The sequence below is a fragment of the Dendrobates tinctorius genome, unplaced genomic scaffold, assembly GCF_039654945.1.
Source record: "Dendrobates tinctorius isolate UK_male_01 unplaced genomic scaffold, ASM3965494v1 ptg000245l, whole genome shotgun sequence".
Classification (NCBI taxonomy): Eukaryota; Metazoa; Chordata; class Amphibia; order Anura; family Dendrobatidae; genus Dendrobates; species Dendrobates tinctorius.
In genome coordinates this window covers 6,310,908-6,326,767 of record NW_027361912.1, presented here as the reverse complement: position 1 = coordinate 6,326,767, position 15,860 = coordinate 6,310,908, and the positions used below count along the sequence as shown (strand labels likewise).

Sequence of the window (15,860 nt, the reverse complement as noted above, 5' to 3'; positions counted from 1 at the left end):
ATCATATCATTCCAAATCCAGACCTCAATAGGATATGAATTTTGATTCCTCAATAGGATATGAATTTTGATTTACATTGATTATTTTTATGTTTTATTATTCTCAACGCATGCCACTATGTAATGAATAAAGATTTGCAATTGTAATATTTCTGTTCCCTTTATTTTTTGAGCAGCGTATTTATAATGAACCAGTGAGAGCTCTTTAAATCTCCGCTTCCTTCTCAGTTTCCTTTGTATCTGTATATATATTCAGCTTATGTGGTGAAATTGCAGTTTCTATTTAAATAGCAGTAAAAAAAATTTTTTAACTGGGGGTTACGGATGTTGCCAAAAATGTTCAGTTTAAGTGGGATTCGTTAAAAAAAAATAAAAATATATACATATAGTGTAATTTATTTTTTTTTCTCAAATAATTCATTTTACTTCTTGAAAGTTTCAAACATGCAAAACATGAACAACAAACAAGGCTTTTAATAGCTACTTAACATAATCCTATAACTACAAAAAATGTAAATAAAGTACAAAAAGAAGTATATCGAAATATACCCAAACTTTATTATCAATCATTTTACACAAAAACAGAAAAACGTATTTAAAAAAATACATAGAAAAAATAGCAACTTGCCTTAAGAAAAAATGGAAAAAAGTTATGACTAAGGAAAGTAAAAGAGTCTAAAACTAAAACTTTTACTAACACATTTCGGCGCTAAAGGGAAAATTTTGGTTTTGGAAACGAAAAGTTGTTCTTTGTAACTTTTGAAAAGTGAACAGACAGATCTTTCATTGTATTATATTACCGTACACGATATGGATTTTGAGATCACTGCTTTCTGTCATTTATGGCGAATTTTAGCTGGTTATTTCCAAGGACTAAAAAAAAATCTAACTGTCCTTATCATGTGATAGACAAACATGTGCCCAACAGGCTCTGATATCTGTATGGGTATATTCACACTAGGCAAATTTTCATACAGTCCAATCCAGCATTAGTCATAATAGCAGTGGGATTGTGGAGCCATCCTACATGATCCTCTGTCCTGCGTGATCCTCTGTCCTGCGTGATCCTCTGTCCTGCGTGATCCTCTGTCCTGCGTGATCCTCTGTCCTGCGTGATCCTCTGTCCTGCGTGATCCTCTGTCCTTCGTGATCCTCTGTCCTTCGTGATCCTCTGTCCTCCGGGACCCTCTGTCCTCCGGGACCCTCTGTCCTCCGGGACCCTCTGTCCTCCGGGATCCTCTGTCCTGTGGGATCCTCTGTCCTGTGGGATCCTCTGTCCTGTGGGATCCTCTGTCCCTCGGGATCCTCCTCCCTCTGGGATCCTCCCCCCCTCTGGGATCCTCTGTCCTCCGGAACCCTTTGTCCTGTGGGATCCTCTGTCCCTCGGGATCCTCTGTCCTCTGGGGGATCCTCTGTCCTCTGGGGGATCCTTCGTCCTCTGGGATCCTCCCCCCTCTGGGATCCTCCCCCCTCTGGGATCCTCCCCCCTCTGGGATCCTCTGTCCTCCGGGACCCTCTGTCCCACGAGATCCTCTGTCCCTCGGGATCCTCTGTCCTCCGGGACCCCCTGTCCTCTCGGATCCTCTGTCCTCCGGGACCCTCCATCCTGCATGATCCTCTGTCCTCTGGGATCCTCTGCCCTCCGGGACCCTCCGTCCTGCGTTATCCTCTGTCCTCCGGGATCCTCTGTCCTCTGGGATCCTCTGCCCTCCGGGACCCTCCGTCCTGCGTTATCCTCTGTCGTGTATGATCCTCCCGCTGGATTGCTTCCTCTGACCTTCAGTGTCAGCGGAGAAATCTCTCATCTACACCCACCCTCCTCACTGAGCAGAATGTGGCCATTGTATATGGCGGTCACACTGGACGTGCAATAGCTAACCCCTTGTGTGCTGAATGGCTTGTGTGAAGAGCATTTTTAGCATTTCTTTAGTGTCTATTGTTCGACTCCGCGGCTTGGTGAGACTTTCAGGGATTTTAAAGAGGGTTTGTGCCCAGGATTACAAAAACATGACTGCCATCTTCCAAAAAAAGGCACTGATATTGTCTACAAGTTGTATCTGAATTGAATAGTACAGAACTGCAATACCAGAAACAACCTGTTGAAAGAAGTGGTGCTGTTAGGAAAAAAAATGCCAACAAAAACAACTATGCACCGATGCATTCCCTGTCCAATTGCCAATTCCTTTGCATTGTGCAGGGTCTTTTACCTAATAAGAGGAGTTCTTGGAGGACAAGGAGGCCCCCACCGGTGTGCATCCTATTCAGGAGGTGTAGGGAGCAGATATTGGATGAGATGAAATCACAAGCAAAAAACCATGGAAAATGTAGTTTCCGTGGCTCCGACTGTGCTCTGCATAGGAACCAGTTGTTTGATTTCCCTGCAGTGCCCCCGCAGGTTAAATAAAGTATTACATGGAATTTAAAAAAAAAAAAAAAAATAGGTTGACTGTCTGTGTTTAGTACTTTGTCATAACTGTCGGTTTTTGGACCTCTTCACAGGCTGGTACAGAGGATTCACGTGGAAAAACAAATTGAAGAAGGTGAGTCATGTTTTAGTAATGGAAAACTTTTAATCTGACGGATTTGTCTTCTTCTAAAATGTTTTTTGGGATCCTAATCTGGTTATTAAGAGATTAAAGAGTAACTAAATTTTCACAGGTTTTTTTTTTTTTTGGCTAATTCTATCCAGCATTGAAAATGTTATAGAGCTTACTTAGCAATTTGGTTTCAGTCCTATAAAAAACTTACATCTAAGTGGCCTCCAAACCCTGCTTATTTCTCTGCTACTCGTCAGGCTTTTCTGTACTCCGCTACTGTGCATCGGGAAGATGAGGTCTGGCAGTGGAGAAGGAGGCACTTTAGGAGTATGCTCTCTGCCCTTCAAGAAATTTAGTGGAGGTGTCCTCGTCTCAGGACTCGGGAAGATAAGTATTACTAAATCATGTGTCTCCTCCACCTGCCATCAGCAGTCATTTCTCCAGCACGCTTGTACCCAGTGCTAGCGAGATTAGGCATCACTGCCATACCAGCTCTACTGGGTTTATGAGTCGTCACAGCAAAACTGTTTGATCTCATTGGCGTTGAGTACAATTGTGCTAGAGGTGTTTCCGCTGATGGTCCGGTGCAGTAGACATGACTTAGTAATGCGTCTGTAGGATGCACAGCACTATCCTGCTGAGTAGAGTTGAGCGACTTTGGTCGAATTTGGTTTCGTGAAACCTGAATGAAACTGGTCCGACTAGGGCAAAAAAAGGTCAGAGTTTTGTCAGAATCCCGACCCCAATGCAAGTCAATGGGAAATAAAAGTCGGTATTGGGCGGATGACATTCATCCACTCAATGCCGACCTTTATTTCCCATTGACTTGCATTGGGGTTGGGTTTCAGACGAAACTCCGACTTTTTTTTTTTACCCTAGTCGGACCAGTTTCATCCGACTCAAATTTTGTTTCATGAAACCCGATCCGACCAAAGTCGCTCAACTCTACTGCTGAGGGCTGAGAGGAGGACACCTGCACTTTTTTACTTACTACCGGCGTTTGTACTCCCAGTACATAGTAAACAGAGTACAGAAAACCCAGACAAGGAAACTAAGGAGTAAGAAGTGGTTTGGAGGCCACATAGATGCAAGAGCTAATTTTTCAGATAAAGTCCCAGTAAATTCCGAGCAAATTCTAGACCAAAAATGGATGGTGGAAATGAGTTTGGGGAAGTGTTAGCGACATTTATAGTTATGGGTGAGAGTTAAACATCCTTATTCTGCCAGCACTAATGTTGATCAGTATATTCAGGAAGCCTTCTCTTAAAGCGTAGAGAAGTATAATATAGTGATGATGTGGACACAAAATCCAACCTTGGGGTTAGAGAACTCTGAAATTCGTGTTATTTTTATTTCTTATGTCTATTTCTGTGTAGTATGACATTATTCTTGTAAATTTGCTAAAATAAGCAATTATCAGATCATCCAGACAGACGGATAAAAGCTTTTATCTGCGGGTGGTTGAGATATAACAAATCTGCTGTGATCACGAGGAGATGAGGCCCAAACACCACAAAAGCCCAGAGAAAAACTGTTCTTTGTTTTCTCCACTCTTAGGGATAAATCTTGAAGTAAATCCAATAATTAGCCACATGTTCTTTAGTAATTAGCCACGTGGGCAGTGAGACAATTTTTTTGGTGGATCCAAAGTACCTCATTCCGAAATTGGAGCCACTTCTAGTCACCCCAGTTTATGGCTCTTGCTTTCTTGACTGGCACAGTGCACACAGTCATAACAGCAGAGAGGCAAGTTATAGGTCAATTGCAAGTGCAATGCATTTTAGAAAGTAAGGGAGTTACAGTACTAAGAGTGCTGGTAGAATGCTCATAAAGAATATCCGCCCACTTAAATAGTTTGGATTAGAAAAATAGCAACACACTGGCCACATCCAGCCTTCTGGCTGTTCCAATCTGGCCTGCTGACTGAGCTGGGCCAAAGGGTTGAAAAAGTGGCTCACGGGCTACACCATTCCCGCTGTCCATCTGACACAGCCACCTGCTGTCACCATTATCTGCATCCTCAGGATGCACACTGCGGTGAGTACATTGATGGACGATGGGGCTGCCGGGTCCATTTTCCACCAAGGCTATGTGGGGCTCGTATTGTACAGTGGGTACGGAAAGTATTCAGACCCCTTTAAATTTTTCACTCTTTGTTTCATTGCAGCCATTTGATAAATTCAAAAAAATTCATTTTTTTCTCATTAATGTACACTCTGCCCCTCATCTTGACTGAAAAAAGCAGAAATGTAGAAATTTTTGCAAATTTATTAAAAAAGAAAAACTGAAATATTACATGGTCATGAGTATTCGGAGCCTTTGCTCAGACACTCATATTTAATTCACATGCTGTCCATTTCCTTGTGATCCTTCTTGAGATGGTTCTACTTCATTGGAGTCCAGCAGTGTTTAATTAAACTGATAGGACTTGATTTGTAAAAGCACAGACCTGTCTATATAAGACCTCAGTGCATGTCAGACCACATGAGAATCATGAGGTCAAAGGGACTGGCCAAGGAACTCAGAGACAGAATTGTGGCAAGGAACAGATCTGGCCAAGGTTACAAAAGAATTTCTGCAGTACTCAAGGTTCCTAAGAGCACAGTGGCCTCCATAATACTTAAATGGAAGAAGTTTGGACCACCAGAAGTCTTCCTAGGCCTGGCGTCCAGCCAAACTGAGCAATTGTGGGAGACGAGCCTTGGTGAGAGAGGTAAAGAAGAACCCCAGGATCACTGTGGCTGAGCTCCACAGATGCAGTAGGGAGATGGGAGAAAGTTCAACAAAGTCAACTATTACTGCAGCCCTCCACCAGTTGGGCCTTTGTGGCAGTGTGGCCCGACGGAAGCCTCTCCTCAGTGCAAGACATATGAAAGCCCGCATAGAGTTTGCTAAAAAAACACATGAAGGACTCCCAGACTATGAGAAATAAGATTCTCTGGTCTGATGAGACGAAGATAGAACTTATTGGTGACAATTCTAAGCGGTATGTGTGGAGAAAACCAGGCACTGCTCATTACCTGCCCAATACAATCCCAACAGTGAAACATGGTGGTGGCAGCATCATGCTATGGGGGTGTTTTCAGCTGCAGGGACAGGATGACTGGTTGCAATTGAAGGAAACGTGAATGCAGCCAAGTACAGAGATATGCTGGATGAAAACCTCTTCCAGAGTGGTCTGGACCTCAGACTTGGCCGAAGGTTCACCTTCCAACAAGACAATGACCCTAATGACCCTAAGTACACAGCATTCTTGAGCATCTCTGGAGACCTGAAAATGGCTGTCCACCAACATGTGAAAAACTTGTGGCATCATTCCCAAGATGACTCATGGCTGTACTAGCTCAAAAGGGTGCTTCTACTCAATACTGAGCATAGGGTCTGAATACTTATGACCATGTGATATTTCAGTTTTTCTTTTTTAATAAATTTGCAAAAATTTCTATATTTCTGCTTTTTTTTTCAGTCAAGTTGGGGTGCAGAGTGTACATTAATGAGAAAAAAATGAACTTTTTGAATTTACCTAATGGCTGCAATAAAACAGAGTGAAAAATTCAAAGAGGTCACTGTATATATGGAGGCTATGTTTGTGCTCTTATTGTATATTGTAGGGGCTCATCTTTATATATAGGAGGGTATGTGGGGGGCTTATGCTGTATAAAGGGGTAAAGGGGCTAAGTGGGCACTCATACTGTATATAGGGGTATTGTACTATATATAGGAGACTATGTGGGGGTCTATACTGTATATGGGGTGCTCATACTGTTTTGAAGGCTATGTGGGGTGCTCATGCTTTATTTAGGGTGCTATGTGGGGTACTCATGCTGTATATAGGATGGTATGTGGGGATTCATACTGTACATAGGGGGCTGTATGTGGCCTCTTACGGTATGTGAGGGCTGTGTGTGGACTTCTACAGTATATAGGGGACTATGTACGGGCTCATAAAGTATATGGGGACTGTGTGCGGGCTCATATGGTATATAGGGAGCTATGTGGGGCTCATATGGTATATAGGGAGCTATGTGGGGCTCATATGGTATATAGGGAGCTATGTGGGGCTCATATGGTATATAGGGAGCTATGTGGGGCTCATATGTTATATAGGGAGCTATGTGGGGCTCATATGGTATATAGGGAGCTATGTGGGGCTCATATGGTATATAGGGAGCTATGTGGGGCTCATATGGTACATAGGGGGCTATGTGGGGCTCATATGGTATATAGGGAGCTATGTGGGGCTCATATGGTATATAGGGAGCTATGTGGGGCTCATATGGTATATAGGGAGCTATGTGGGGTGCATATGGTACATAGGGAGCTATGTGGGGCTCATATGGTACATAGGGGGCTATGTGGGGCTCATATGGTATATAGGGAGCTATGTGGGGCGCATATGGTACATAGGGGGCTATGTGGGGCTCATATGGTATATAGGGGGCTGTGTTGGGCTCATATGGTATATAGGGGGAGGTGAGCATACTTAATTCTGCTCAATTTTAAGTGATACAATTAATATAAATAATTATATGATGATATTAATATTCAGCAGAATTAATTTCTGACTATTGGTTCAGCCCTCGTCAGTCACTGTCTCTCATATGGCCCCTCAGGAAAATAATTTGCCCACCCTTGGTCTTGATGGTAGGTTACAGAGCATTAGAATCGCGCCCGGGGACATAGCGCACCGGGGTGTCCACCAGAAGCACGAAGACTGCTGACCTTTACATACTACAGACTTTTTCCACATGGAAATTCACCTGCGATGCCGAGCTTTGCAGATTGAGGCCTAGTATACAGAACGTCCCTCCGCCCTGCTGGAGGTTTCCTTCAGTCTCTCCTTCAGCGCAATGACGTTTTCCTTTACTGTACTTATTATAGAGGGACCCCGTAATCTGTGGGTTGCTAATTCTGTGTTATTTGTTGAGAAAACTAAGGAGTATGGAAATAATAGAAGAAATCTGGGCGGTCAGGAGACTGCAGACCGAGCGTCAGCCATTAGTGGTCACCAGTGTGAGCGGCAGCCGGGAGGTCTATTGTTACACACGCTCTGTAATTTACACGAGACAGTCACTGCCCCCCTTTAATTATACCTTTAAAGGGATATCCCTCAAGAGACATGTATGTATAAAACATCAAATTAACTCTACAGTTACCTTCTACAAAAATTCCCAAAAATGTTGTTTGTTTTTTTTTATGCAAAAAAATACTGAAATTACGGCCATTAAAAATTAAAAAAAATAAAAAAAAATACGTGACGGAAGCGAAAGTTAGCTAACGTCTTTTTCTCTGCCGCCCTGTGTACTGTACATTCCTAGATTGTGTCCGGTCAGTGCCGTGGGATGTATCTGTCCTGCGCGAGGAATAAACCAGCCCAGCAGCAGCATACTGCGGCTCCGGGGCTCAAAATTCGGTTCAGGACTGGTCAATGCACATTAAAAATAACAGGTCACAATTCCCTAGACTGAAGCTAGTGCAAAGATGTCCCTTACATCACTGGTACAGTAGGACCTCCCACACTCCTGTTAGTGACAGTAGGACCTCTTACGCTCCTGGTGGTGACAGTAGGACCTCCCACGCTCCTGGTAGTGACAGTAGAGCCTCCCACGCTCCTGGTAGTGACAGTATGACCTCCCACGCTCCTGGTAGTGACAGTATGACCTCCCACGCTCCTGGTAGTGACAGTATGACCTCCCACGCTCCTGGTAGTGATAGTAGGACCTCCCACGCTCCTGGTAGTGACAGTAGGACCTCCCACGCTCCTGGTAGTGACAGTAGGACCTCCCACGCTCCTGGTAGTGACAGTAGGACCTCCCACGCTCCTGGTAGTGACAGTAGGACCTCCCACGCTCCTGGTAGTGACAGTAGGACCTCCCACGCTCCTGGTAGTGACAGTAGGACCTCCCACGCTCCTGGTAGTGACAGTAGGACCTCCCACGCTCCTGGTAGTGACAGTAGGACCTCCCACGCTCCTGGTAGTGACAGTAGGACCTCCCACGCTCCTGGTAGTGACAGTAGGACCTCCCACGCTCCTGGTAGTGACTGTAGGACCTCCCATGCTCCTGGTAGTGACAGTAGGACCTCCTACATCCCTAGTAGTGACAGAAGGGCCTCCTAGACCAATGATAATGACTGTAAGGACCCTCTAATGCCCTGGTAGTGTAGGTCTTCCTACACTCCTAGGAGTGATAGAAGGGCTCCCTGCACCACCCATAATGACTTTAAGGATCTCCTATACCCCTGACAGTGACAGTCAGGGCCCCATACAACCCTGGTAGCGACAGTGGGGGCCCCCTAAACCCTCTGGTAGTGACAGAAGCCCCCCCATACACTCCTCGTTGTGACAGAGGGTGTGTAGGGTCCCCCAAAAGCTTTAACCAAGCACGTTTGCTCATCACTATTAGTGCCTCACTCACTCCTGGTAAGTCACCACTTATAACCGAAACCATTCAGAGTAACCGCCACTCACCTCAGCTCCCTTGGGATCTTTGAGACAGCGTTCAATCCAGTTACAACCTTTACTTTCGAAGCCTACAGCCCGTAATTTGTCCATTAAGTGCCTGCGTATTAAAATGTGTAAAATTCTTGTTCTGAATCTTGATCCAGTCTATCAGTATTTGGAATCAGGAAATAAAAATGTGTTGTTTTAGGGCAGATTGGATCAGTTATTATGGCTGTAACCAAACCAAATGCGCTCTATCCTTTCCCATCTCATGTTTGAACTTGATGGACAGGAGTTTTTGTTTTTTTTTTTCAACTGTACTAACGATGTAACTGTGTGTATGCCCGATTATTACATACGGTATATGATTATTACATGTGCAGTTATTACATATATGATTAGTACATATTACATATACTGTTTGATTATTACATGTGCGGTTATTATTGCATATATGATTACGGTATTACATGTTAGATTATTACATACCATTTATGATTATTATTACATGAGCGATTATTACATGCCATATATGATTATTATCACATGTGCCATTATTACATATATGATTATTATTACATGTGCCATTATTACATATGATTATTACATGTGCGATGGACACGTACGTGATTATTATATTGGCAGCTTCTGTTCTGCCGAGAGTGTATTGTGCAATGAACCATTTGGGGAGTTGCATTTTGCTGTCTCGGGCGCCCGGTCTATAATCTGCAGTGCTTTCCTGTAACATTAGGCACATTCTTCCTTAAGAACATGTTTAATGTCAGTGTTGTGCGGGAGAGGAGCAGGCCCTGGGATATTGTACTGTCAGGCGGTAGACGATGCCTCCCTCGCTCTATTAATAAGATTCCTACTCTGTATATTATTGGAGCAAATATGGCATTTTCACTCCTGAAATATGAAAACGCTCACCTGTCCGGGTGCAGGACAAAAGACAAAATGCTCCGGTAATAGCAACATTCCAACGATAGCCGGCCCTCACATCTTCTTAAAATAATTGTTTTATTGATCCAGTGGTTTAAAAGGCACAAAAAATGGTTGAACACAATAGCAAAAAAAAAATATAAAAGTCAGAAAAGAAATATCCTCTGGGCTCCCAGGCAACATGATTCAGACCTACATGGTCCTTTGTCAAGCCTGGATCAATATACAGTAGTAATTTTTTTAAGAAGATGTGAGTGCTGGCTATTGTTTGGACTGTTATTTTTTTACTCCTGGTCCAGGAGGATTTGAGATTGAAAAGTTTTTTTTGTTTTGGGGGGGGGGGGGGGGAATCTAAGAGTATGTCCTGATTCATAAAGACCACCGATCTTCACACTGGTGTTGATGAGGGGATGAAGTGGAGTGCGAGGCTCCTGTTCAATGAATCCGGAGCGTCTGACGAGTGATGTGCTCCCCGCCACAAAATCTTACTCCAGTTCCCGCTGAAATTGACAAGCAGCGGTCACTACACCCTCGTCCTGCCCACTTTTTTTTGGACCTAGTCAAAAATTATATGGGAACTCCAAAATGTCACAAGATTGTAGCGCAGCCTCAAGTTGCGACAAAATTTTGCGACTTTTAAAAAAAAAAATATTTACGATTCCGACCTAAAAGCTTTGATGAATCTGGCTCAAAAAATGTTTGTGTTGCTAGATGTGGTAACTCCTGAGGGTCTGAATGGGCAGCTTAATTTTAGTTGCTATGTTTAGGCCAATCTTCCTTTGCTGAAGCAGAACAATTTATAAACATTTTAGAACAACCACAATGAGATACGTATATTCTAAGGCTATGTGCACATGTAGCGGAAGTCTTGTGGAAGTTACCGCGAGAATTCCGGAATTCCATTCCGCGGGAAAATCTCATTTTAAGTTCCCGCGATTTTCCAGCGGAAAAACTAGCGATTTGCAAGCATTTGTAGCTTGCAGAATGCTAGCGTTCTCCAAGCGATCTGTAGCATCGCTTGGAGAACTGATTGACAGGTTGGTCACACTCGTCAAACATAGTGTTTGACAAGTGTGACCAACTTTTTACCATTGAGGCCGCCTATGCGGCATCAATAGTAAAAGATATATTGTTAAAAATAATAAAAAAAATGGTGTTATATTCACCTTCCGGCGTCCCGCGCAGCCTTCCCGGGCCTCAGCGATGCTTCCGTTCCCAGTAATGCCTTGCGAGACCTTTGATGACATTGCGGTCTTGCGATACTGTAGCAATCTCGCGAGGAATAGGGACCGCTACATTATCCTGAGACCGCAACGTCTTCAAAGGTCTCGCAAGGCATTACTGGGAACGGAAGCATCGCTGAGGCTCGGGAAGGCGGCACGGGACGCCGGAAGGTGAATATAGCCCAATTTTTTTTATTCTATTTTTTACAGGGATATGGTACCCAAAGCCCTGAGGACAGTCTTCGCTCCTCCGGACGGTGGGTACCATCCGCAAATGTTCTGCTTACTTTTCGCATGGTGTGCACAGCCACATGCAGGAAGTAAGCGGAACAATGCATTCCTATGGGTGCGGGATCGCCGCGATTCCGCAAAATAATGAGCCTGCTGCATATTTTTCCGCGATGCGATTCCGCCCGGGAAAATCCGCAGCATTAGCACAGCATTGCGGAATCCCATAGAATTGCATGGGATGCTGGGTTTTTTTGCGTTTTAGCTGCAAAATCGCGCGTCAAAAAACGCCGTGAAAACGCATTCAAACCGCGACGTGTGAACGCAGCCTTATACTGACAATAGACCCTATTATACTGTGCACAAGTGCTAATGTTAGATATATACAGGTGCTTCCACAAAATGAGAATATCATCAAAAAGTGAATTTATTTAAGTTCAAAAAGTGAAACTCATATATTATATAGAGCCATTACACATTTCACGTGTTACACATTTCACGTGTTTATTTCTGTTAATGTTGAGGATTATGGCTTACAGCCAATGAAAACCCAAAAGTCGTCATCTCAGTAAATTAGAATACTTTATAACACCAGCTTGAAAAATGATTGTAATATCTGAAATGTTGGCCTACTGAAATGTATGCTCAGTAAATGTACTCAATACTTGGTCGGGGCTCCTTGTGCATCAATTACTGCATCAATGCGGCGTGGCATAGAGGCGATCAGCCTGTGGCACTGCTGAGGGGTTATGGAAGCCCAGGTTGCTTTGATAGCAGCCTTCAGCTCGTCTGCATTTTTGGGTCTGGTGTCTCTCATCTTCCTCTTGACAATACGCCATAGATTCTCTATGGGATTAAGGTGAGGCGAGTTTGCTGCCAATCAAGCACAGTGATACTGCTGTTTGTAAACCAGGTATTGGTACTTTTGGCAGTGTGGACAGGCGCCAAGTCCTGCTGGAGAATGACATTTCCGTCTCCAAAAAGCTTGTCGGCAGAGGGAAGCATGAAGTGCTCTAAAATTTCCTGGTAGACGGCTGTGCTGACTTTGGTCTTGATAAAGCACAGTGGACCTACACCAGCAGATGACATGGCTCCCCAAACCATCACTGATTGTGGAAACTTCACACTAGACCTCCAGCAGCTTGGATTGTGGCCTCTCCACTCTTCCTCCAGACTCTGGGACCTTGATTTCCAAATGAAATGTAAAATTTACTTTCATCTGAAAACAACACCTTGGACCACTGACAACAGTCCAGTTCTTTTTCTCCTTGGCCCAGGTAAGATGCTTCTGGCGTTGTCTATTGGTAATGAGGGGCTGACACAAGGAATGCGACACTTGTAGCCCATGTCCTGGATACGTCTGTGTGTGGTGGCTCTTGAAGCAATGACTCCAACAGCAGTCCACTCCTTGTGAATCTCCCCCAAATGTTTGAATGGCCTTTCCTTAACAATCCTTTCAAGGCTGTGGTTATCCCGGTTGCTTGTGCACCTTTTTCTACCACACTTTTTCCTTCCACTCATCTTTCCATTAATATGCTTGGATACACCACTCTGTGAACAGCCAGCTTCTTTAGCAATGACCTTTTGTGGCTTACCCTCCTTGTGGAGTGTGTCAGTGACTGCCTCCTGGACATCTGTCAGGTCAGCAGTCTTCCCCATGATTGTGGAGCTACTGAAACAGAATAAGGGACCTTTTTAAACGCTTAAGAAGCCTAATATGAGTTTCACTTTTTGTATTGAGGAACTGAAATAAATTATCTTTTCGGTGACATTTTAGTTTTGTGAGAAGCACCTGTATATAACCTACTTTAAGAGCCCCCTTACTTGTTATTCTTCTAGAGTTCCCACTTAGACATCCTTTGTTCTTCTTCCGCATTGTTTTGGTAGAGTTCACCGTGAGGGTCAAATGCCAGAAATGGGGGTGGTATTGGGCACACCGCAGTTCACTTGACCGGAGTTAAAGGGACTTTCCCACAAACAAAAGTTCTAGATCTTGGAAAAATAATAATTTTCGCAACTGGATGTGTTTAAAATACAAGTCCTTGTGCTGAGATAATCTTATAAATGTGCCCCTGCTGTGTACTGTGTAATGGCCGTGTCTGACCGTACAGGAACATGGTTGGATCATACCACATTGCATGAGCAGGGGAGATTGCAAAAGAGTATCAGTAGCAGGGACAAATTTATAACATTATCTCAGCACAGGAACATTTTATTTAAACACATCCAATTGTGGAAATTATTATTATTCCACGATCTAGTGATTTAAAATGTTGATTAAAATTAACTTTGTTAGACTGAAAACCGCTTTATGGCTGGAGTGCATTCCACCTGAGGACTTTAAAGGTGAGCGTGGCTTTTTGTTCTGACTGGGCTAAACAAGGTAAGACCCCATTGAGATAATTGCTGATGGTCCCCTATTTAATGTTGAAGCCTGGAGATTATTTAATTCCCTGCAGAAACAGACAGCGCTTTGGTAGTTGCTCGATACACTCTACAGTTTGTATGAGAAATGCCATATGAGACTTGATTCCTCAGGGGATTTAAATCAAAAGAAACGCGTCGGACGCACGTAGGGCAAGTGCAGGACCTCGGCATTAGGGATAGATGTGGACTACCCTTGTCAGAGTGGGAATTGGGGGGAATTAGGCTATGCTAGGCCTAATTGGAATCTACAGGGATAGACAGGGGTTCCCAACCTGTATCTCAGGAGCCACATGTGGCTCACGGTCCCATGAATTGTGACTCACGGCTGACTGCCAGCTTGGTGTATTAGCTGCAGGTCTAGTAAATGGGTATGAAGATCACATCTCAAAATGGTGAATTTTGTGAGTAGCCCTGCAGAGAAGAGCAGATCTGGATGCACATTTACTGGTCTTAGGGGTTTAGAGATAATTTAAGTATGGTACTCTGGAGACTGGATGATACTACCTGTCAGAGGAGGTGCTTGAAGCTGGATGCGACATTCTGTTGGGTGTGCTTGATGAGAATACTGAATGGGGGTATTGTGGGAACCCCTGGATCTTGGTATTTTGCTTTGGGATGATTTCTCTGGAAAATCTTTGGTTATCATTATACCCGTAATGGAGTCCTTGCCACTACTGTGAGTGGGGCAAGAGATGGCTGTGGCTTGTGACCCTCTCTCAGAGATGAATGTGTCTTGCGATCCTCTTTTTCAGAGCTGAATGTGGCTCGCGATCCTCTCTCGGAGCTGAATGTGGCTCGCGATCCTCTCTCGGAGCTGAATGTGGCTCGCGATCCTCTCTCGGAGCTGAATGTGGCTCGCGACCCTCTCTCGGAGCTGAATGTGGCTCGCGACCCTCTCTCGGAGCTGAATGTGGCTCGCGACCCTCTCTCGGAGCTGAATGTGGCTCGCGATCCTCTCTCGGAGCTGAATGTGGCTCGCGATCCTCTCTCGGAGCTGAATGTGGCTCGCGATCCTCTCTCGGAGCTGAATGTGGCTCGCGACCCTCTCTCTGAGCTGAATGTAGCTCGCGGCCCTCTCTTGGAGCTGAATGTGGCTCTCAAGGTCAGAAAAATTGGGGACCATTGGGTAGACTATTCACCTCTCCATCCTGGATGAACTTTCGGGACTGTGAATACTTCTTTCCCTGACCTCTAACTACTAATGGGTGAGGACATTTCATGTTAAACTATTCTACTTCTAACCTGGTCAGAGTATGAAGACTGTCACCCACTTGGTTGTATCTATATTTTGCATCTCTCCAATATCAATAATAGTTAACACTATGGCCATTGGCTATTTATTTTGGCAACTATATTGTGATCACTGTCAGTCGTATTTATGTGTGTTTGCTTTGCTTCACTAGGCTTGTTCGACTATTATTTGTTGCTGATATTATTGGATAGATGCGCTTTGTCCAGTCATTGTATTGACCGCAGAGTTGGTTATCTGTTATATCTGTGACCCACGTAGACGCCTTAGCAGTGATCCTCTGCTGTATTTGTGGGCGTTCGTTGGGATCCTAGATGTAAATATTACTACCCTTATGATCTGAACATTTATGCTGGAGGTTGTTTGCCATTATAATTCTGTACAGAGGAGAATTAACTTTCACTTGTGCCAGAAGTGACTCAAACCTTGGCTGGAATTTTTCATTATTGCCCGTTTTTTTTATTCAGATTAGGTGGCATGTGGTATTTTATGACTATTAACTATGAAAAGTTTTGTTTTAAATCTCACTATCTGCTGGCTTACACTATTGCTCAATGTAGACCGTCATGTGGATTTTCCTGGCAGAGTGTACTTCCCTTTTGTCTATTAATCCACATAGTCTCACATAGCACATAGTGTAGATACAGGAATGACCTATATAAGTTTGACAGAAAGAAGTGAGTAGGTTGGGAAGTGCACGTCCAAATTGGCTGACCTGGTGATCGGGACGCTTAAAGGGGTTTTCAGATGAAAACAAGTCATGACCTAAGCACACTAAGGTATGACCTAAGAGCACTAAGATGTGACCTAAGA

The 15,860-nt window shown here is 44.0% G+C and overlaps 1 protein-coding gene across 1 annotated transcript in view; it reads left to right on the top strand.

Annotated features, from left to right (window-relative positions):
• The window catches only part of DOCK5 (dedicator of cytokinesis 5), a 109,172-nt gene that overhangs the window by 22,346 nt on the left and 70,966 nt on the right, over nucleotides 1-15,860 (top strand). The window contains exon 3 of the mRNA XM_073557148.1: nucleotides 2,499-2,539. Coding sequence (XP_073413249.1) covers nucleotides 2,499-2,539 — 41 coding nt within the window. The remainder of the gene's footprint in view (nucleotides 1-2,498; nucleotides 2,540-15,860) is intronic.